The sequence below is a fragment of the Scyliorhinus canicula genome, chromosome 16 (assembly GCF_902713615.1).
Source record: "Scyliorhinus canicula chromosome 16, sScyCan1.1, whole genome shotgun sequence".
NCBI lineage: Eukaryota > Metazoa > Chordata > Chondrichthyes > Carcharhiniformes > Scyliorhinidae > Scyliorhinus > Scyliorhinus canicula.
Window position 1 is genome coordinate 87,307,181 of NC_052161.1, and position 23,442 is coordinate 87,330,622.

At 53.7% G+C, this 23,442-nt stretch overlaps 1 protein-coding gene across 1 annotated transcript in view; it reads left to right on the forward strand.

Annotated features, from left to right (window-relative positions):
• Positions 1-1,224: 1,224 nt before the first annotated feature.
• The window catches only part of LOC119951013 (amiloride-sensitive sodium channel subunit alpha-like), a 46,091-nt gene continuing 23,873 nt past the window's right edge, over positions 1,225-23,442 (forward strand). The window contains exons 1-4 of the mRNA XM_038774046.1: positions 1,225-1,250; positions 15,275-15,603; positions 16,699-17,005; positions 19,615-19,805. Of these exons, the coding sequence (XP_038629974.1) occupies positions 15,284-15,603; positions 16,699-17,005; positions 19,615-19,805 (818 nt within the window). The 5' untranslated portion in view covers positions 1,225-1,250; positions 15,275-15,283. The remainder of the gene's footprint in view (positions 1,251-15,274; positions 15,604-16,698; positions 17,006-19,614; positions 19,806-23,442) is intronic.

Sequence of the window (23,442 nt, forward strand, 5' to 3'; positions counted from 1 at the left end):
TATCCTGCGCCATTGTTGTGCGGGGCGGCCTGGGGGAGGACGGCCACTGCGTATGTGCGAGTTGGCGCCTGCCCAACTGCGCATGCGCGCGACCCAAGGCGCTGCGTCTTTAACGCGGCACTGGGTCTCTGATGCCGCGCTGAGGCCCCGCCCTCGCAAATCGCACCACGCCCCTACCAGCCCCATTGAGGCCCCAGAATCGGGGTCTGGGAATGGGCGCCGACACCGGAGTAAAACACTCCGGTTTTTGCTCCAGCGTCGGCACTTGGACTCCCGTTGGGAGAATCCCGCCCTAACTTTCTGTCTCTCCCCCGTCTCTCTCTGTCTCTCCCTCTCTTTCTCTCTCTCCTTCTGTCTCTCTTTCTCTCTGATTCTCTCTCTCTGCCTCCTTCTCTCTCTCTACATCTCTCTGTTTATCACTTTCTCCCTCTCTCAACCTATCTCTCTCTCCCTCTCTCTCTGTCTCTGTGTGTGTGTGTGTCTCTCTCCCTCTCTCTTTCTGTGTGTGTGTGTCTCTCTCCCTCTCTCTTTCTGTGTGTGTGTGTCTCTCTCCCTCTCTCTTTCTGTGTGTGTGTGTCTCTCTCCCTCTCTCTTTCTGTGTGTGTGTGTCTCCCTCCCTCTCTTTCTGTGTGTGTGTCTCTCTCCCTCTCTCTTTCTGTGTGTGTGTGTCTCTCTCCCTCTCTCTTTCTGTGTGTGTGTGCCTCTCTCCCTCTCTCTTTCTGTGTGTGTGTCTCTCTCCCTCTCTCTTTCTGTGTGTGTGTGTCTCTCTCCCTCTCTCTGTGTGTGTGTGTGTGTGTGTCTCTCTCCCTCTCTCTTTCTGTGTGTGTGTGTCTCTCTCCCTCTCTCTTTCTGTGTGTGTGTGTCTCTCTCCCTCTCTCTTTCTGTGTGTGTGTGTCTCTCTCCCTCTCTCTTTCTGTGTGTGTGTGTCTCTCTCCCTCTCTCTTTCTGTGTGTGTGTGTCTCTCTCCCTCTCTCTTTCTGTGTGTGTGTCTCTCTCCCTCTCTCTTTCTGTGTGTGTGGGTCTCCCTCCCTCTCTCTTTCTGTGTGTGTGTGTCTCTCTCCCTCTCTATTTCTGTGTTTGTGTCTCTCTCCCTCTCTCTTTCTGTGTGTGTGTGTCTCTCTCCCTCTCTCTTTCCTTCTCTCTCCTGGAGCTGAAGTTCAGTCTGGTCCAAACTGGTTCGATTTCAGATCCTTAAACGCAGCCAGGTGAAAAAAACAGATTGAAATCAGAATAACGCAGGAAAGGTGCAGGTGAGTGTCAACAGAGAATGGAGGAAAGAGTGACAGAGAGAGACAGACAGAGAGACAGAGAGAGAGAGAGACAGAGGGAGAGAGAGACAGAGAGAGAGAGAGACAGAGAGAGAGAGAGAGAGACAGAGAGAGAGAGAGACAGAGAGAGAGGACAGAGAGAAAGAGAGACCGAGACGACAGAACGAGAGAGAGAGAGAGACCGACAGACCGAGAGAAAGAGAGACCGACAGACCGAGAGAAAGAGAGAGAGAGAGACCGACAGAACGAGAGAAAGAGAGAGAGAGAGAGACCGACAGAACGAGAGAAAAGAGAGAGAGAGACCGACAGAACGAGAGAAAGAGAGAGAGACCGACAGACCGAGAGAAAGAGAGAGAGAGACCGACACCGAGAGAAAGAGAGAGAGAGACCGACAGACCGAGAGAAAGAGAGAGAGAGACCGACAGACCGAGAGAAAGAGAGAGAGAGACCGACAGACCGAGAGAAAGAGAGAGAGACCGACAGAAAGAGAGAGAGAGAGAGAGAGACCGACAGACCGAGAGAAAGAGAGAGAGAGAGACCGACAGACCGAGAGAAAGAGAGAGAGAGACCGACAGACCGAGAGAAAGAGAGAGAGAGACTGACAGGCCGAGAGAAAGACAGAGAGAGAGAGACCGACAGAACGAGAGTAAGAGAGAGAGACTGACAGACCGAGAGAGAGAGAGAGACCGACAGAAAGAGAGACAGAGAGAGAGAGACCGACACGAGAGAAAGAGAGAGAGAGAGACCGACAGAGAGAGAGAGACCGACAGACCGAGAGACAGAGAGAGAGAGAGAACGACAGACCGAGAGAAAGAGAGAGAGAGACCGACAGACCGAGAGAAAGAGAGACCGACAGAACGAGAGAAAGAGAGAGAGAGAGACCGACAGACCGAGAGAAAGAGAGAGAGAGACCGACAGACCGAGAAAGAGAGAGAGAGACCGACAGACCGAGAGAAAGAGAGAGAGAGAGACCGACACAACGAGAGAAAGAGAGAGAGACCGACAGACCGAGAGAAAGAGAGAGACCGACAGAACGAGAGTAAGAGAGAGAGAGACTGACAGACCGAGAGAGAGAGAGACCGACAGAAAGAGAGACAGAGAGAGAGAGACCGACACGAGAGAAAGAGAGAGAGAGAGACCGACAGAGAGAGAGACCGACAGACCGAGAGACAGAGAGAGAGAGAACGACAGAACGAGAGAAAGAGAGAGAGAGACCGACAGACCGAGAGAGAGAGAGACCGACAGAAGAGAAAGAGAGAGAGAGACCGCAGACCGAGAGAAAGAGAGAGAGAGACCGACAGACCGAGAGAAAGAGAGAGAGAGAGACCGACAGACCGAGAGAAAGAGAGAGAGAGAGACCGACACAACGAGAGAAAGAGAGAGAGAGACCGACAGACGAGAGAAAGAGAGAGAGACCGACAGAACGAGAGAAGAGAGAGAGAGACCGACAGACCGAGAGAAAGAGAGAGAGACCGACAGACCGAGAGAAAGAGAGAGAGACCGACAGACCGAGAGACAGAGAGAGAGAGACCGACAGAACGGGAAAGAGAGAGAGAGAGACCGCCAGACCGAGAGAAAGAGAGAGAGAGACCGACAGAACGAGAGAAAGAGAGAGAGAGACCGACACGAGAGAAAGAGAGAGAGAGACCGACAGAACGAGAGAAAGAGAGAGACTGACAGACCGAGAGAAAGAGAGAGAGAGAGACCGACAGACCGAGAGAAAGAGAGAGAGAGACCGACAGACCGAGAGAAAGAGAGAGAGAGAGACCGACAGACCGAGGGAAAGAGAGAGAGAGAGGCCACCAGACCGAGAGAAAGAGAGAGAGAGACCGACAGAACGAGAAAAGAGAGAGACCGACACGAGAGAAAGAGAGAGAGAGACCGACAGAACGAGAGAAAGAGAGAGAGAGACTGACAGACCGAGAGAAAGAGAGAGAGAGACCGACAGAACGAGAAAGAGAGAGAGAGACCAACAGACCGAGAAAGAGAGAGAGAACGACAGACCGAGAGACAGAGAGAGAGAGACCGACAGACAGAGAGAAAGAGAGAGAGAGACCGACAGAACGAGAGAAAGAGAGAGAGAGACGACAGAACGAGAGAAAGAGAGAGAGACCGACAGACCGAGAGAAAGAGAGAGAGAGACCGACAGAACGAGAGAAAGAGAGAGAGAGACCGACAGACCGAGAGAAAGAGAGAGAGAGACCGACAGAACGAGAGAAAGAGAGAGAGAGACCGACAGAACGAGAGAAAGAGAGAGAGAGACCGACAGACCGAGAGAAAGAGAGAGACTGACAGACCGAGAAGCGATTTAATGAAAATGTCTGGAAGTGTGGTAGCGAACTGCCGCCAGCTTCCCGACCTGACCGGGTGAGGCCGTTGCTGCTATAAAGCATGAATTGGTCCACTTAACGAGGCCCCACGGGTTTCACAATGCAAATGTGTGGTGAATATAACATGGTAAATTCACACTGTATACTGTAAGCGCAGTAGCGTTAACCGACCACTAGGGGGAGTAGCTCGGGAATGTTCAGGAGCTTGTTCAGGGCTCCACCCTTGGCTCCGCCCACGACTCCTCCCCCTAGTGCTGCTGCATAAATACCCTTGTCCAGAGCCAGCCTGCAGTTCACAGAGAGTTCATCAACAGGTAACAGGCTGGCTCTGAAGTAAGTTGATTAAAGCCTAGATTCATATCGGAAACATGTGTCTGGTGAATTGATGGTTCCATCAATTTAATCAACTTAAGAACAGTAAAGATCAATCATGGAATCGGCCCTCAAGCCTGGACGCCTGGAACTCGACCCGCAGGATGCAGAGGCTAAAGATATCTTCTCCCACTGGCTGCGGTGCTTTAAGGCCTACCTGGCAGAAGCGAGCACAGCCGAAACGACAGAGGATCAGAAGCTACGTCTCGTGCACGCGAGGGTGAGCCACAGAATCTCTACGCAACTAAACTCGGCCAGTTCATATACTGCGGCGCTAGCGATACTCGATAAAATTTATGTAAGGCCTATTAATGAAGTTTACGCACGCCATGTGTTCACGACTCGCCGCCAGCGGCCTACAGAATCACTCGCCGAATTTTTAAGGGGACTCAATAATTTGTCCAATGACTGTAATTACCAAGCGGTTACCGCGGCTGAACATAGGGAGCTGGCGTGATGTTTTTGTAGCGGGCCTCAGGTCTAACTATGTGCGCCAACGACTGCTGGAAAAGGGGGCCCAAGACTTAGAAACGACTATGGAAGCTGCGACCACGATGGAGGTCTCCTTTCGCAGCCTTAACTCGTTCCCCGCGGACCCCGCGACCCAATCATGGGCCCCCGACCAGCGACTCCCCCAGGCCTGTGCTACGCGGCTGCCCAGCCACCATGCTGCCCCAGCCAGCCACCATGCTGCCCCAGCCAGCCACTATGCTGCTCCAGCCAGCCACTATGCTGCCCCAGCCAGCCACCATGCTGCCCCAGCCAGCCACTATGCTGCTCCAGCCAGCCACCATGCTGCCCCAGCCAGCCACTATGCTGCTCCAGCCAGCCACTATGCTGCTCCAGCCAGCCACTATGCTGCTCCAGCCTGCCATTTCTGCGGCCAGAACCAGCACCCGCGGCAGCACTGCCCGGCCCGCAACGCGACCTGCAGCAGCTGCGGGCGAAAAGGCCATTATGCAAGAGTGTGCCACGCAAAAAGGGCCCCAGTTCCCAACTCCCCGGCGGCACGAAGTAATCGCTCCCCAGGCCCGCGGGGCCCGAAACGCTGCGGCCGATGCCCCGACTCTGCCCCCTCCCGCCACGTGCGATCCATGGGGCCGCCATCTTGGACACCACCTTCCTCGCCGCCCGCCACGTGCGATCCACGGGCCCGACCGGCATCTCCGCGCTCGTACAACTCATTGGAAGAGTACGACTATGAACTCAGAGGGCAGTCATCACGGGGCCACTCCAGCACAGCTGATCGAGCCGCCGACTACCCGCAACTCAGCGCAGTCACTCTGGACCAATCACGCCCGGAGCATCTGCGAAATTCGATGGCAGAGGTCCAAATCAACGGGTACAAAACGCCATGCCTCTTCGACTCCGGGAGCACGGAGAGCTTCATACATCCAGACCTGGTAAGACGCTGTTCGCTCCCCGTTTTCCCCGCGCAGCAAACTATCTCCCTCGCTTCAGGGTCCCACTCGGTCCAGATCCAGGGGCGCACCGCCACGACACTCACAATCCGAGGCGCTAGCTACTCAAAATTCAAACTCTACGTTTTGCCCGAACTCTGCGCGCCACTCTTATTAGGCCTAGACTTCCAATACAACCTCAAGAGCCTCACCCTCAGCTTTGGAGGGCCCCTGCCCCCACTCACGATCTGCAGCCTCGCTACGCTGCGAATCGCCCCCCCCTCCTCTCTTTGCCAATCTCACAAAGGACTGTAAACCCGTAGCCACTCGTAGCAGGCGGTATAGCCTGCAGGATAGGGTATTTATCAGAGCAGAGGTCCGAAGGCTTCTCAGTGAGGGGGTTATAGAGGCCAGCAATAGTCCCTGGAGAGCTCAGGTGGTGGTCGTTAAGACCGGGGGAAAATTCCGCATGGTTGTCGACTATAGTCAGACTATAAATAGATTTATGCTCCTCGACGCGTATCCCCTCCCCAGGATTGCAGACGTGGTAAATCAGATCGCCCAGTACCGGCTCTTTTCCACGGTGGATCTGAAGTCTGCATACCACCAGCTCCCAATCCGCCCGGAGGACCGCCACTATACAGCATTCGACGCCGATGGCCGCCTCTTCCATTTCCTCTGGGTCCCTTTCGGTGTCACTAATGGGGTCTTGGTGTTCCAACGAGCAATGGACCGAATGGTGGACCAGTACGGGCTGCGGGCCACGTTTCCGTACTTGGACAATGTCACCATCTGCGGCTATGACCAGCAGGACCACGACGCCAACCTCCATCGATTTCTCCAAACCGCCCAGAAACTGAATCTCACGTACAACAAGGAGAAATGCGTTTTCCGCACAACCAGATTAGCCATCCTCGGCTATGTTGTGGAAAATGGAGTCCTGGGCCCAGACCCGGACCGTATGCGCCCCCTCTTAGAACTCCCCCTCCCCCATTGCCCCAAGGCCCTCAAACGGTGCTTGGGATTCTTCTCCTACTACGCCCAGTGGGTCCCTCAATATGTGGACAAAGCCCGCCCACTCTTTAGGGCCACACGATTTCCCCTGTCAGCTGAGGCACGCCAGGCCTTCGACGGCATCAAGGAGGACATCGCCAAAGCGGCCATGCGGGCGGTGGATGAATCCACCCCATTTCAGGTTGAGAGCGACGCCTCAGAGGTAGCTCTAGCAGCCACGTTAAATCAGGCAGGGAGGCCCGTTGCATTTTTCTCCCGTACCCTCTCCGCTTCAGAACTCCGACACTCCTCAGTCGAGAAAGAAGCACAAGCCATTGTGGAGGCTATCCGTTACTGGAGGCGCTACCTCGCAGGTAGGAGGTTCACCCTCATCACCGACCAACGATCGGTTGCCTTCATGTTTGACAATTCGCAAAGGGGCAAAATTAAAAACGACAAAATTCTGAGGTGGAGGATCGAACTCTCCACCTACAATTATGACATTAAATATCGACCCGGGAAGCTCAACGAGCCTCCGGATGCCCTATTCCACGGGACATGCGCCAGCGCGCAGATGGACCGATTGAAAGTCATCCACAATGACCTCTGCCACCCGGGGGTCACCCGGCTCGCCCACTACATCAGGGCCCGAAACCTGCCTTTCTCCAACGAGGAGGTAAAAGCGGTCACCAGGGACTGCCCGATTTGTGCGGAGTGCAAAACGCACTTCTATAGACCAGACAGGGCCCACCTGGTCAAGGCTTAGAATAGAATAGAACAGTACAGGCCCTTCGGCCCTCGATGTTGTGCCGAGCAATGATCACCCTACTTAAACCCACATAACCCGTATACCCGTAACCCAACAATCCCCCCATTAACCTTACACTACGGGCAATTTAACATGGCCAATCCACCTAACCCGCACATCTTTGGACTGTGGGAGGAAACCGGAGCACCCGGAGGAAACCCACGCACACACGGGGAGGACGTGCAGACTCCACACAGACAGTGACCCAGCCAGGAATCGAACCTGGGACCCTGGAGCTGTGAAGCATTGATGCTAACCACCATGCTACCGTGAGGCCCTTTGAACGCCTCGCGATTGATTTCAAAGGGCTACTCCCCTCAACTAACAAGAACGCTTGTACAGGGCTCCACCGTTGGCTCCGCCCATGACTCCCCCTTGTGCTGCTGCATAAATACCCTTGTCCAGAGTCAGCCTGCAGTTCACAGAGAGTTCATCAACAGGTAACAGGCTGGCTCTGAAGTAAGTTTTTTTTTCAAAATAATTTTTATTGAAATTTTTACAAAATATAAACATCACAACAATATTAACAAAACAACCGCGGTAGCAACCAAAGAACAACACCCACCCAACTTCAAAAGCAACTACAAACAAAACAATAAACAAAAGAACACCCAAACAACAAAAGGGAAAGAAATAACACCCGCCATATCCCACAAACCCATGTACACAGCTCTCCCTCCCACCGAACCACACCCCCCCCCCCCCCCCCCCCCCGGGTTGCTGCTGCTGCCGGCCTATTTCCCTACCGTTCCGCCAGGAAGTCCAGGAAAGGCTGCCACCGCCTAAAGAACCCTTGTACTGATCCCCTCAGGGCAAATTTCACCTTCTCCAATATGATGAACCCCGCCATATCATTGATCCAGGCCTCCAGGCTTGGGGGCCTCGCATCCTTCCATTGGAGCAAGATCTTCCACCGGGCTACTAGGGACGCAAAGGCCAGCACACCGGCTTCTTTCGCCTCCTGCACTCCCGGCTCCACTGCAACCCCAAAAATTGCGAGTCCCCAGCCTGGCTCGACCCTGGATCCCACCACCCTCGACACCATCCTTGCTACCCCCTTCCAAAACTCCCCCAACGCTGGGCACGCCGAAAACATATGGGCGTGGTTCGCTGGGCTCCCCGAGCACCTAGCACACCTGTCTTTGCCCCCGAAAAACCTACTCATCCTCGACCCAGTCATGTGGGCCCTATGCAGCACCTTGAACTGTATGAGGCTAAGCCTCGCACAGGAAGAGGAGGAATTCACTCTCTCCAGGGCATCCGCCCACGTCCCCTCCTCAATCTCCTCACCCAGCTCCTCTTCCCATTTACCCTTCAGTTCCTCCACCGAGGCCTCGTCTACCTCCTGCATCACCCGGTATATGTCCGAAATCCTTCCTCCTCCAACCCACACCCCTGAGAGCACCCTGTCCCGTACCCTACGTGGGGGAAGCAAGGGGAACCCCTCCACCTGCCGCCTGGCAAAAGCCCTAACCTGCATGTACCTAAACATGTTCCCCGGGGGGAGCCCAAACTTCCCCTCTAACTCCCCCAAGCTCACGAACCTCCCCTCCACAAACAGGTCCCTCAACCTCCTAACTCCTACCCTATGCCAGCCCAGAAATCCGCCATCAATGCTCCCTGGGACAAACCGTTGGTTCCCCCGTAACGGTACCTCCATCGAGCCCGCCACTTCTCCCCTATGCCGTCTCCATTGCCCCCACATTTTGAGGGTAGCCGCCACCACTGGGCTCGTGGTATACCTCGTTGGAGGGAGCGGCAACGGCGCCGTTACCAGCGCCTCCAAGCTCATGCCCACACATGACGCCACCTCCATCCTCTTCCATGCTGCCCCTTCCTCGTCCATTACCCACTTACGCACCATCGCTGCGTTGGCAGCCCAATAGTACCCACAGAGGTTGGGCAACGCCAGCCCCCCCCATCCCTGCCCCGTTCCAGGAACACTCTTCTAACCCTCGGAGTCCCATGCGCCCACACAAATCCCGTAATACGCCTGTTGACCCTCCTAAAAAAGGCTTCGGGATAAGGATGGGAAGGCACTGGAACAGGAACAAAAACCTCGGGAGCACCGTCATCTGAACGGACTGCACCCTCCCCACCAGTGACAGCGGTAACATATCCCACCTCTTAAACTCCTCCTCCATCTGCTCCACCAACCTTGTGAGATTGAGCTTGTGCAGGGCCCCCCAACTCCCAGCCACCTGGACCCCTAGGTACCTGAAGCTCTTCCCTGCCTGCTTCAGTGGGAGCCTACCGATCCCCTCCTCCTGATCCCCCGGATGTACCACAAACACCTCACTCTTGCCCAAGTTCAACTTATACCCCGAGAAACCCCCGAATTCACTAAGAATCCTCATCACCTCCGGCATCCCCCTACCGGGTCCGCCACATACAGCAACAGGTCGTCCACATAAAGCGACACTCGATGCTCCTCCCCACCCCGCACCATGCCCCTCCAGTTCCCTGACTCCCTCAACGCCATGGCCAGGGGCTCAATTGCCAACGCGAAGAGCAAGGGGGACAGGGGGCACCCCTGTCTCGTCCCCCGGTACAGCCGAAAGTACTCCGACCTCCTCCTATTTGTGGCTAAACTCGCCATCGGGGCCACGTAGAGCAGCCTCACCCACCGGATAAACCCCTTCCCAAGCCCAAACTCCGCCTCCCCTTCCACGGCCGGCACCATAATAACGTTGAGGAGCCTTCGCACGTTCGTATTCAACTGCCTTCCCGTCACAAACCCCGTCTGGTCCTCATGGATGACCCCGGGCACGCAATCCTCTATTCTTGTGGCCAGGATCTTTGCCAGCAGCTTAGCATCGGCGTTCAGCAGCGAAATCGGCCTATATGACCCGCACTGCAGGGGGTCCTTGTCCCGCTTCAGGATCAAGGAAATCAGCGCCCGTGACATAGTTGGGGGCAAAGCCCCCCCCCCCCCTCCCTTGCCTCGTTAAAGGTCCGGACCAACAGGGGGCCCAACAGGTCCAAATACCTTTTATAAATTCCGCCGGAAACCCATCCGGCCCCGGCGCCTTCCCCGACTGTATGCTCCCTATCCCTTTAACCACATCCTCCAGCTAGATCGGCGCCCCCAGTCCTTCCACCTGCTCCTCCTCCACCCTTCGCAGCTTGTCCAAAAAGCGGCCCATTCCACCCCCCTCCACCGGGGGCTCCGACCGGTACAGTTCCCCATAGAAGTCCCTGAAGACCCCATTAACATTTACCCCCCTCCGCACCAACTTCCCAGCTTTATCCGTCACTCCCCCAATCTCCCTGGCCGCGTCCCGCTTTCGGAGCTGGTGTGCCAGCATCCTGCTCGCCTTCTCTCCATACTCATACACCGCCCCCTGTGCTTTCCTCCACTGAGCTTCCGCCTTTCTGGTAGTCAATAGGTCGAACCTGGCCTGAAGGCTACGCCTCTACCCCAGCAATCCCTCCTCCGGAGCCTCCGCATATCTCCTATCCACCTTCACCATCTCCCGTATCAGTCTCTCCCTCTCCCTCTGCTCCCCCCTCTCCCTATGGGTTCGGATGGAGATCAATTCCCCTCTAGTCACCGCCTTCAATGCCTCCCAGACCGTCCCCACTCAGACCTCCCCGTTGTCGTTGGCCTCAAGGTACCTCTCGATACACCCCCGAACCCTCTCGGCCACCTCCTTGTCTGCCAGCAGCCTCACCTCCAAGCGCCAGAGCGGACGCTGGTCCCTCTCCTCCCCCAGCCCGAGGTCCACCCAGTGCGGGGCATGATCTGAAATGGCAATGGCAGAGTATTCCACATCCTCCACCCTCGAAACCAGCCCCCTGCTCAGGACAAAGAAATCAATCCTCGAATAGGCCTTATGTACGTGGGAGAAAAACGAGTACTCCCTGGCCCTTGGCCTCGCAAACCTCCAGGGATCCACCCCCCCATCTGGTCCATAAATCCCCTCAACACCTTAGCCGCCGCCGGCCTCCTACCTGTCTGGGACTTGGATCGATCCAATGGGGGACCCAGCACCGTGTTGAAGTCCCCCCCCATGATCAGGCCCCCCACCTCCAGGTCCGGAATGCGGCCCAACATACGCCGCATAAACCCCGCATCGTCCCAATTTGGGGCGTAAACATTCACCAACACCACCCGCTCCCCCTGCAGCTTGCCACTCACCATCACATACCTCCCGCCACCGTCAGCCACCACATTTAATGCCTCAAACGACACCTTCTTCCCCACCAGGATCGCCACCCCCGACTCTTCTCATCCAGCCCTGAGTGGAATACTTGGCCCACCCATCCCTTCCTCAGCCGAACCTGGTCCGACACTTTCAGGTTTGTCTCTTGGAGCATGGCCACATCCGCCTTCAGTCCCTTCAGGTGCGCAAACACCCGGGCCCGTTTGACCGGCCCGTTCAGCCCCCTCACATTCCAGGTTATCAGCCGGATCAGAGGGCTCCCTGCCCCCCTCCCCTGCCGATTAGCCATAACCCATCCCTTGCCCACCACCGGCCTACACTGCCTTCGAGGTGGACGGTCGACTGTATCAATTCCTCAGGGATCCCTTCGGCGTCACAAACGGTGTCTCGGTATTTCAACGAGAAATGGATCGAATGGTTGACCGGTACGGACTGCGGGCCACTTTTCCGTACTTAGACAATGTCACCATCTGCGGCCATGACCAGCAGGACCATGACGCCAACCGTGCTAAATTCCTCCACACTGCATCCCTCCTTAACCTCACGTATAACAGGAAGTGTGTGTTCCGCCATCCTCGGCTACGTAGTCCAAAACGGACCCGACACCGACCGCATGCGCCCCCTCATGGAGCTCCCCCTCCCCCACTGCCCCAAGGCTCTCAAACATTGCCTTGGGTTCTTTTCTTACTACGCAAAGTGGGTCCCACAATACGCGGACAAGGCCCGCCCACTAATCCAGTCCACACATTTTCCCCTCACGGCCAAGGCACAACAGGCCTTCGCCCGTATTCGATCTGACATAGCCAAGGCCGGGATGCACGCATTAGATGAGACTCTGCCTTTCCAAGTAGAGAGTGACGCTTTAGATGTCGCACTTGCCGCCACGCTGAATCAGGTAGGCAGACCTGTGGCATTCTTTTCCCGCACCCTCCACGCCTCCGAAGTTCGACACTCCTCTGTTGAAAAGGAGGCCCAGGCAATCGTTGAAGCGGTGTGGCATTGGAGGCATTACCTGGCCGGCAGGAGATTCACTCTCCTCACTGACCAACGGTCGGTAGCCTTCATGTTCAACAACACGCAGTGGGGCAAGATCAAAAATGACAAAATCTTGCGGTGGAGAATCGAGCTCTCCACCTATAACTATGAGATCTTGTGTCGCCCTGGCAAGCTCAACGAGCCCCCAGACGCCCTCTCATGAGGTACATGTAGCAGCGCACAAGTGAACCAGCTCCGTGCCTTGCACGAGAGCCTTTGCCACCGGGGGTCACTCGTTTGTACCACCTCATCAAAGCCCGCAATCTGCCCTACTCCGTCGAGGAAGTACGGACAGTCACCAGAGACTGCCAGGTCTGTGCCGAGTGCAAGCCGCACTTCTACCGGCCAGATCGCGCATGCCTGGTGAAAGCGTCCCGCCCCTTTGAACGCCTCAGCGTGGATTTCAAAGGGCCCCTTCCCTCTACCGACCGCAACACATATATTCTCAGTGTGGTCGATGAATTTTCTAGGTTCCCCTTCGCCATCCCATGCCCGGATATCACGTCTGCCACCGTCATCAAGTCCCTTGATTCAATTTTCGCTCTGTTCTGTTTCCCCGACTACATCCACAGTGACAGGGGATCCTCATTCATGAGCGATGAGCTGCGTCAGTTCCTGCTCAGCAGGGGTATCGCCTCCAGCAGGACGACCAGCTACAACCCCCGGGGTAACGGGCAGGTAGAGAGGGAGAACGGGACGGTATGGAGGGCCGTCCAGCTGGCCCTACGGTCCAGGAACCTCCCAGCCTCGCGCTGGCAGCAGGTCCTCCCTGACGCGCTCCATTCCATTCGGTCGCTACTGTGCACCGCAACTAACCGCACACCCCATGAACGTGTTTTTGCCTTCCCTAGGAAGTCTACATCCGGAGTGTCGCTCCCGACTTGGCTCACGACTCCGGGCCAAGTCCTTCTCCGTAGGCATGTCCGGCACCACAAGGCGGAACCCCTGGTGGACAAAGTACGCCTTCTCCACGCGAACCCCCAGTATGCCTACGTGGAGTACCCCGAAGGCCGCCAGGACACAGTCTCGCTCCGGGACCTGGCTCCCTCGGGTGCCGATCCCACCCTCCTTTTCCCCGGCGCCCCCGTATTCGTCCCCACCGGGTCCATCCCTCGTCCCCCTGCCCACCCTGGAGGACACGGAAGATTCCGGCTCCCTCTCGGAGTCACCCCGCCAGCAGCCAGCACCAACACCGCCAGCACCTGCACCGTCGTCACCAACACCGCCTGGGCCGACGTCGCCACCACAGCTACGCCGATCACAGCGGAACGTTCGACCACCGATTCGGCTCAACCTGTGACCGGATCGCCTGATGGACTCTTGGTTTTCTGTTGTTTGGACCTTTTGTAAATAGATCACCTCTTGTATTATAGTTCGACGTCACCCCCGCTGGACTCATTTTTTACAGGGGGTGAATGTGGTGATATAACCACTGTAGTTATGTGTACTGCAGTAGGGGGATGTATGCCTGTACCTGTAATACAGGTTCCTCCGGTCAGCCCCTGCCGGCTAGATCCGCCCACAGGGAGCTTGTGTATAAATATGCGCCAGCTTCACTGAGATACTATTCTACAGCTGTAGCCGGAGGAATAGCATCTCACAGCAATAAAGCCTCTCTTGTACCTTATTGAGTCTTTTGTGTGCAATTGTTAGCGCCACACTGGTGCTGTAAGACTTCTTACTGTGCTCACCCCAGTCCAAAGCCGGCATCTCCACATCATAATCACCTGGCCACTGTTTTGTTACCTGTGTGGCAGGTAACATGTGCTACTCAAACCTTGGTTAGTGATGAGGTCTTCTGAATCTCGAAGAAGACTCAAACTCATCCAGTCGTAACAAAAAGTTTATTGAGTAACTATAACAATAATTGCATGATTTCTTCACTTTAACTTTGATACTTGTGAGAAGGTTAACAAGATGGTAACTATACGTAACTCCACTAGCCATCTGAACTAGTCTGCTATTGCCCTGGTCACAGTGCACCCAAGAGAGACCCGGAGACCCAAGGTGGTTGCCTTTTATACCCCTGTTGGTCCTGCCCTCTAGTGATCATGTGGTGCTATTGATTACACATTAACCCTTTGTGTACATGCACATATAGAGATCACTACAGCCACAGCTCATCAGACCCCACATCTGTACCCCAGACACCCTCACATAACGTTACCGGGACCGGATGCTGGTCCCCTCCTGGAACACCCACCAGCGGGTCGGCAGTATGTGCTGGGGCCCAGCCCCAGGGTGTTCGGATGTTAGTCATTGCATCAGTGGTGTTTTCCTCCCGCAATGTTCAGGCACGGTGTCCAGGCATCACGGTGTGAATAGGATGGTACTTAATGATTCCCACCTGTTGCATGACACGCCCATCCACGAGGAGCCACTAGGGATGTGCGAAGTGCGACCATTCCCAATTAGCAATAGCCTTCAGCCGCACGGCCAGAGGCCTCCGCGGATAGTGAGAGTTATGGGTGGTCGGTGGGGCAGACTGGCAGGGGCTGGGGTTGGCCCCAGGAATGGGACCACACAGAGTTTGGTGTGGCAGAACCAGGGGGCACTGAGACACCCCCGTCCCCTAATTGGTACCCACATGACCACTCGCTGGGGAGGTGGCTGGATCACGGGAGGCTGTTAGATAGGAGCTTATTCCGTTAATTATATGGAGATTGGGCTTATGTGGTGATTATTGATTTCTCGCCTCGCTACAACAGGATCCTGATTTCACCAAAAGGAGTGGGCCGGTTAGATCGCAAACCGATTGGCGCCTGGCGTGGTTCTCTATATTCACCTCTCCAGCGATGTAACGGCCTTGTCACACTCTCTTTCTGTCTCGCTCTCTCTCTTTCTGTCTCGCTCTCTCTCTTTCTGCCACTCTCTCTGCCACTCTCTCTGTCTCTGTTTTCAGCTCACTGAGATGCCGGACAAAGAGGGAGCCGATGGGACTGAGGACGGGGAGGGGTTGATCGAATTCCACGGCTCGTACCGAGAAATCCTCCAGTTCTTCTGCAGCAACACCACCATTCATGGAGCTGTCAGGCTGATCTGCTCAGAACGGAACCGCATGAAGACCGGATTCTGGGCAGCGCTACTTGCCATCACCATGGGAGTCATGTACTGGCAGTTTGGACTCATCTTTGGGCAGTATGGTCTCTATCCCGTCAGCATCGCATTGACTGTGGATTCACGGACCCTCAAATTCCCAGCCGTGACTATCTGTACACTCAACCCTTATCGGTAAGAATCCGTCCCCACTATCCCCATCAAACACTCCCAGGACAGGTACAGCACGGGGTTAGATACAGAGTAAAGCTCCCTCTACACTGTCCCCATCAAACAGTCCCAGGACAGGGACAGCACGGGGTTAGATACAGAGTAAAGCTCCCTCTACACTGTCCCCATCAAACACTCCCAGGACAGATACAGAACGGGGTTAGATACAGAGTAAAGCTCCCTCTACACTGTCCCCATCAAACACTCCCAGGACAGGTACAGCATGGGGTTAGATACAGTGTAAAGCTCCCTCGACACTGTCCCCATCAAACACTCCCAGGACAGGTACAGCACGGGGTTAGATACAGAGTAAAGCTCCCTCTACACTGTCCCCATCAAACACTCCCAGGACAGGTACAGCACGGGGTTAGATACAGAGTAAAGCTCCCTCTACACTGTCCCCATCAAACACTCCCAGGACAGGTACAGCACGGGGTTAGATATAGAGTAAAGTTCCCTCTACACTGTCCCCATCAGACACTCCCAGGACAGGTACAGCACGGGGTTAGATACAGAGTAAAGCTCCCTCTACACTGTCCCCATCAAACACTCCCAGGTCAGGTACAGCATGGGGTTAGATACAGAGTAAAGCTCCCTCGACACTGTCCCCATCAAAGACTCCCAGGACAGGTACAGCACGGGGTTAGATACAGAGTAAAGCTCCCTCTACACTGTCCCCATCAAACACTCCCAGGACAGGTACAGCACGGGGTTAGATACAGAGTAAAGCTCCCTCGACACTGTCCCCATCAAACACTCCCAGGACAGGTACAGCACAGGGTTAGATACAGAGTAAAGCTCCCTCTACACTGTCCCCATCAAACACTCCCAGGACAGGTACAGCACTGGGTTAGATACAGAGTAAAGCTCCCTCTACACTGTCCCATCAAACACTCCCAGGACAGGTACAGCACTGGGTTAGATACAGAGTAAAGCTCCCTCTGCACTGTCCCCATCAAACACTCCCAGGACAGGTACAGCATGGGGTTAGATACAGAGTAAAGCTCCCTCAACACTTTCCAAAGCGTTTTAATTGGTTGATCTCCTCTGTATTTCCAGATACAAGAATGTCCAAGAGGATCTTTGTGAACTGGACCGCTTGACAGAGGAAGCTCTCTACACTCTCTACGGCTACAAGTCCCCGGCCCGCAAGGGGGACCCTCTCCCTCCTCCCTCGCCCCGCCGTCGGGGGGTTTTCCCACACCAGCTAAGCCTGCGGCTGCTGGGACCCGGGAGGCAACACCAGCCCACGCTGGAGATCGGCGGCAGACGGGCCCAGGGTAGGGGCAACGGCAGCAGACTCAGCGCCTGGCTCCACAATCCACCTCTGAGCCGGAATAGCTCCTGGAAGATCGGTTTCCAGCTGGTGAGCTGGGGGAGGGTGGGTAGGTGCGACTGGGTTGTTGACAGGCTGTCGGCTGTGGTGGGGCGGGAACCATGGAAACCACAATGGGGCTGGTCAGTGTGCTCCCAGACAATTTCCATTGGCTATTAAAAAAGGCATGTAAAAAAGGCAATATTATGGGTGGTACGGTGGCACAGTGGTTAGCATTGCTGCCTACGGCGCTGAGGACCCGGGTTCGAATCCCGGCTCTGGGTCACTGTCCGTGTGGAGTTTGCACGTTCTCCCCGTGTCTGCGTGGGTTTCACCCCCACAACCCAAAGATGTGCATGTTAGGTGGATTGGCTACACTAAATTGCCCCTTAATTGGAAAAAATTATTGGGTACTCTAAATTTAAAAAAAAAAGGCATTATTACAATAATCATGGGGGACTTCAATATGCAGGTGGACTGGGAAAATCAGGTTGGCAGCGGATCCCAAGGAAAGGAATTTGTGGAATGTCTAAGAGATGGTTTTTGGAGCAGTTGTGACAGAGCCGACTAGGGAACAGGCAATTCTGGATTTGGTGCTGTGTAATGAGGCAGACTTGAGGTCAAGGAACCCTTAGGGAGCAGTGATCATAATATGATAGAATTTATTCTGCAGTTTGAGAGAGGGAGAAGCTGCAATCAGATGTAACAGTATAAAAATTAAATAAGGGTAACTACAAAGACATGAGGGAGGAGCTGGCCAGAGTTGACTGGAAAAGGAGCCGAGCAGGGAAGACAGTTGAACAGCAATGGCAGGAGTTTTGGGGGCTAATTAGGAAGACACAACAGAAATTCATCCCAAGGAGGAGGAAACATGCTGAGGGGGAGGACAAGGCAGCCATGGCTGATCCATGGCAGCATAAAGGCTAAAGAAAAAGCATACAAAGTGGTGAGGATTAGTGGGAAGCCAGAGGATTGGGAAGCCTTTAAAAGCGAGCAGAGGACAACTAAAAAAGCAATAAGGGGGAGAAGATGAATTATGAGTGCAAGCTAGCTAGGAATATAAAGGAAGATAGGAAGAGATTTTTTCAATATGTAAAAGGTAAGAGAAAGGCAAAAATAGACATTGGACCACTGGAAAATGTGGCTGGAGAAGTAATAATAGGAAACAAAGAAATGGCAGATGAACTGAATAGTTACTTTGCATCAGTCTTCACTATGGAAGACACCAGTGGGATGTCAGAGCTCCAGGAGAACCAGGGGGCAGAGGTGAGTGCAGTGACCATTACTAAGGAGAAGGTTCTGGGGAAACTGAAAGGTCTGAAGGTGGATAATTCACCTGGACCGGATGGACCCAGGGTCCTGAAAGAGAGAGCTGAGGAAATTGTGGAGGCGTTAGTGATGATCTTTCAGTAATCACTGGAGGCAGGAAGGGTCCCAGAGGACTGGAAAGTGGCTAATGTAACATCTCTGTTTAAGAAGGGAGGGAGGCAGAAGACAGGAAATTATAGGCCGGTTAGCCTGACTTCGGTCATTGGTAAGATTTTAGAGTCCGTTATTAAAGATGAGATCGTGAAATACTTGGAAGGGGATGGTAAAATAGGACTGAGTCAGCACGGCTTTGTCAAAGGGAAGAACAAATCTGTTCTTTGAGGAGGTGACAAGGAAGTTAGACAAAGGAGAACCAGTGGACGTGATTTATTTAGATTTCCAGAAGGCTTTTGACAAGGTGCCGCATAGGAGACTGTTAAATAAGTTAAAAACCCATGATGTTAAGGGTAAGATCCTGGCATGGATAGAGAATTGGCTGACTGGCAGAAGGCAGAGAGTGTGGAAAAAGGGGTCTTTTTCAGGATGGCAGCCGGTGACTAGTGGTGTGGCTCAGGGGTCTGTGCTGGGACCACAACTTTTTACAATATACATTAATGATCTGGAAGAAGGAACTGAAGGCACTGTTGCTAAGATTGCAGATGATATAATGATCTATAGAGGGACAGGTAGTATTGAGGAAGCAAGGGGGCTGCAGATGGATTTGGACAGGCTAGGAGAGTGGGCAATGAAGTGGCAAATTAAATACAAAGTAGAAAAGTGTGAGATTGTGCACTTTGGAAGGATAATTTAGGCAGATTATTAGGCAGACTATTTTCTAAATATAGAGTGGATGTGGAGAGGATGCTTCCACTTGTCGGAAAAACTAGAACCAAAGGACACCATCTCAGACTAAAGGGACGATCCTTTAAAACCGAGATGAGGAGGAATTTCTTCAGCCAGAGGGGGGTGAATCTGTGGAACTCTTTGCCGCAGAAGGCTGAGGAGGCCAAATCACTGAGTGTCGTTAAAACAGAAATAGATAGGTTCTTGATTAATAAGGGGATCAGGGGTTATGGGGAGAAGGCAGGAAAATGGGGATGAGAAAATATCAGCCATGATTGAATGGCAGAGTAGACTCGATGGGCCGAGTGGCCTAATTCTGCTCCTATGTCTTACTTGACTCGGTAGGACGGCGTGGCATCAGTTCCCCCCCCCCCCCCCCCCCCCCTTGTCCTGGTTCCCCTGAGCTCGCCCTCATGGGGATGAGTTGGATTCTCCTCCTCATTTTGTGACAGGTGCCCTCCCTTCACACTGACTGATTTTGGGTGACTCTAACCCATGCTCTTTTTCAGTGTAACGAGAGCGGAGATGATTGCTTCTACAACTGGCACTCGTCTGGAGTGGATGCGGTGCGCGAGTGGTACACCTTTCACTATGTCAACGTCATGACACGGGTGCCCAGCGCACAGGGAGTTCATGATGATGCGCGCATTGCAGACTTTGTGTTTGACTGCAAGTTCAACGGCCTGTCCTGCGGAAAGAGGTGAGCGAGAGGGCAAAGCAGGGCGGACGCAGGGGGGGGTGGTAAGCGGGCGGTAAGAGGGAGTGGCAGACAGCGAGGGGGACAGGGAGAGGGACAGACTGAGAGAGGGACAGACTGAGAGAGAGACAGACTGAGAGAGGGACAGACTGAGAGAGGGACAGACTGAGAGAGACAGACTGAGAGAGGGACAGACTGAGAGAGAGACAGACTGAGAGTGAAAGGGACAATGGGACAGACAGAGAAGAGAGAGACAGCGGGAGACAGAGAGAAAGGGTGCAAAAGAGAGACAGCGGGATCGACAGAGAGAGATGATGTGTTGGGTACTCTGGATCTGTGGAGACTGTGTTTACCATAGCAGTAACATAGACAGGCTACCAACACTTGTAATAGTACAACTCTATTTTATTAAGCTAAGAGCTGTTAAACATACTTTCACTGTGGATCGACACTATGTTAGATTGACTGAAGACCTATGTCCAACCTGACCAGCCTATACTGCTAGCACATGGCGAAGGTCTGTGCTACTGACTGCGGGCTCTGTCTGTCTCAGAGGCTGCATCCCGAATGAGCGGGAAAACTAGTGCCCTCTGGCTTTATAGTGACCGTGCCCTAACTGGTGATTGGCTGCTGTGTTGTGTGTGTTGATTGGTCTTGCAGTGTGTCAGTCAGTGTGTGTCTCTGCACCATCATATACTGATGTGTATATTATGACATCCCCCCCTTTTAAAAAAAATATGTGTTCGTGGCAATAAATAATGTAGTATGTGAATGTTCCTAACTATGTGTGGCATATGTGAGCATATTTACAGGACTATGTACAGAAACTCTAAGATATTTACATTGGAAGGGGTCTAGTGCAGATGGACAGTATGTAACACAGAATATAACTAGAACAACAGTATGTACAAACCAGTGAGTTAATAAAACGGGGTAACGAAACAATCAGTTCATGAGTTCAAAGAGTCCATGAATTTAGGCAGTTCATAAATTCAGTCTCTGAGGTGGGCGACGAATTCTGTTTGACCAAAGGAGCATTTGGCCCTGTTGAGGTGGAGGCCATGCTCATGGATTCTCCGGAAGATGCGTTGGAGGCGATCAATGTGCTCCTGCGGGGTGGTGGGCCAGACGATGATGCTGTCCACATATACGCGAACCCCTTAGATACCTTCCATCATCTGCTCCATAATTCTGTGGAACACTTCCGATGCAGAGATGATGCCAAACGGCATCCGGTTGTAACAATACCGGCCAAAAGGGGTGTTAAAGGTGCAGAGCTTCCGACTGGATGCGTCGAGTTGGATCTGCCAGAACCCCTTGGATGCGTTTAGCTTGGTGAAAAATTTGGCGCGAGCCATCTCGCAGGTGTGTTCTTCACGCTTTGGAATGGGATAGTGTTCGCTCATAATATTGCAGCTGAGGTCCTTGGGATCAATGCATATTCGTAATTTGCCGGATGGTTTCTTAACACACACCATAGAGCTGACCCAGTCGGTTCTGTAACTTTAGATATTACGCCCCTGGTCCTGGAGGTCCTGCAGCTGCTGCTTGAGGCGGTCCTTGAGGGGTGCTGGGACCCTGTGAGGTGCGTGAACCACAGACGTGGCATTTGGTTTTAACAAGATTTTATAAGTGTATGGGAGTGTGCCCATGCCCTCGAATACACGTGGTATCGGGTGATGATGGCGTTCAGCTGTGTCCGAACGTCAACGTCCTGAGATGCGGAAACATCAGCGGGTGACAGGGAGTGAACGATTTGGATGAGGTTTAGGGGTTTGCCGCCTGAGCACCAAGCAGGGAAGCTTTAGTGGGTCCAACTATATTGAATGGCAGGTTAACCTTTAATGAATGGTACGACACTACAAGTTGGCACGAGCCACTGGCAGCAATGGCATTACCATTATAGTCCAGAAGCTGGCAGGCGGATGGCAGGATGGTAGGCTTGACTTGGAGGCTTTTGAGGTCAGACCGCGCAATGAGGTTGGCTGAAGTGCCGGTGTCCAGCCGGAATCGGATTCGGGATCGGTTGAATGTGAGGGTGGCACACCACTTGTCGTCCGGGTCAATACTGAGTACTGGGAGAGACTTGGCTTTTGTCTTCTGGAACACCTTGTGTTTGGTGATGAAGCCCACCCGAAATGGTGCTTTGGGGTCCTCGGTGTCAAGGTCCGGAATCAAGTCGGAGTCGGAATCGGTTACCGGTGGCTGGATGGTTCGGACATCCCTGAATGGCTGGTTGGAGAGATGAGAGGGAGTAGGTTGAGCAGACCTGGATAGGGCTGCATAGTGGCCAAGCTTGCCACACTGGAGACAGCGTTGGGATTTTGCAGGACATTGCCGCTTTAAGTGGGCGGAGCCACAGTTGCTGCACGTCGTGACGTCAGAACGTTCGGTGCGCCACCGCGCATGCGCGGTGCGGTCGTACATGGAGCGCAGCTGTGCACTTTGAGGAGTTGCTGGTGTAGGGGGTCCGATTGTACACCGAAAACAATCTGGTCACGGATCATCGAGTCGGAGGTGGAGCCGTAATTGCAGGACTGCGCAAGGATGCGAAGGTGGGTGAGGAAAGATTGAAAAGGTTCATCCTTACCCTGCAGACGCTGTTGAAAGATGTAGCGCTCAAAACTTTCATTTACCTCGATGTCACAGTGACTGTCGAATTTGAGGAGGACTGTCTTGAACTTGGACTTGTCTTCACCGTCAGCGAATGTGAGAGAGTTGAAGATATGGATGGCGTGGTCCCCGGGCGTGGGAGGGCGGACGCTGTTCATACTACCGGATGGCTGTTTGCTGGTCGAATGCAGATCACTTGAAGGTAGGTCTATTAAACTCCAACATCACGTACTGGTGATGTGCTGGGTGTTTGGACTGAACAACTAAGTCACAATGTATCTCCTAATGCAAATTTATAAATGTCATTTACTTACTCACATAACAACTGGGGGCAGCACGGTAGCATGGTGGTTAGCATCAATGCTTCACAGCTCCAGGGTCCCAGGTTCGATTCCCGGCTGGGTCACTGTCTGTGTGGAGTCTGCACGTCCTCCCCGTGTGTGCGTGGGTTTCCTCCGGGTGCTCCGGTTTCCTCCCACAGTCCAAAGATGTGCGGGTTAGGTGGATTGGCCATGCTAAATTGCCCGTAGTGTAAGGTTAATGGGGGGATTGTTGGGTTACGGGTATACGGGTTACGTGGGTTTAAGTAGGGTGATCATTGCTCGGCACAACATCGAGGGCCGAAGGGCCTGTTCTGTGCTGTACTGTTCTAAAGTTTCATTACAAATGCACGCATTTAGTATACCTTTTTATCTCTCAATTCTTCCAGATAATGAAATTATTCTCACACAGCCACACAAACAAGAACAATTCTCTTGATTGGGTCTCTGCCTCTGATAGCCTCCTCTCCCTCTGCAAACCAGGCTTGCCCACTAATGTTACAGGTTCCAGAAGTTCTTTGTTGGCCAGACAGGCCAACCGCTTGCAAGCCCGCCCCACCTCGGGTAGGTGACAGTTGAGAGAGGAACCTGCAATCAAAGAAAAGCCACAATCACCAGGCAGGAATGTTCCCTTCCAGTCGAGGAACACTTCAGCAGTCAAGGGCATTCAGCCTCGGATCTCCGGGTAAGCGTTCTTCAAGGCAGCC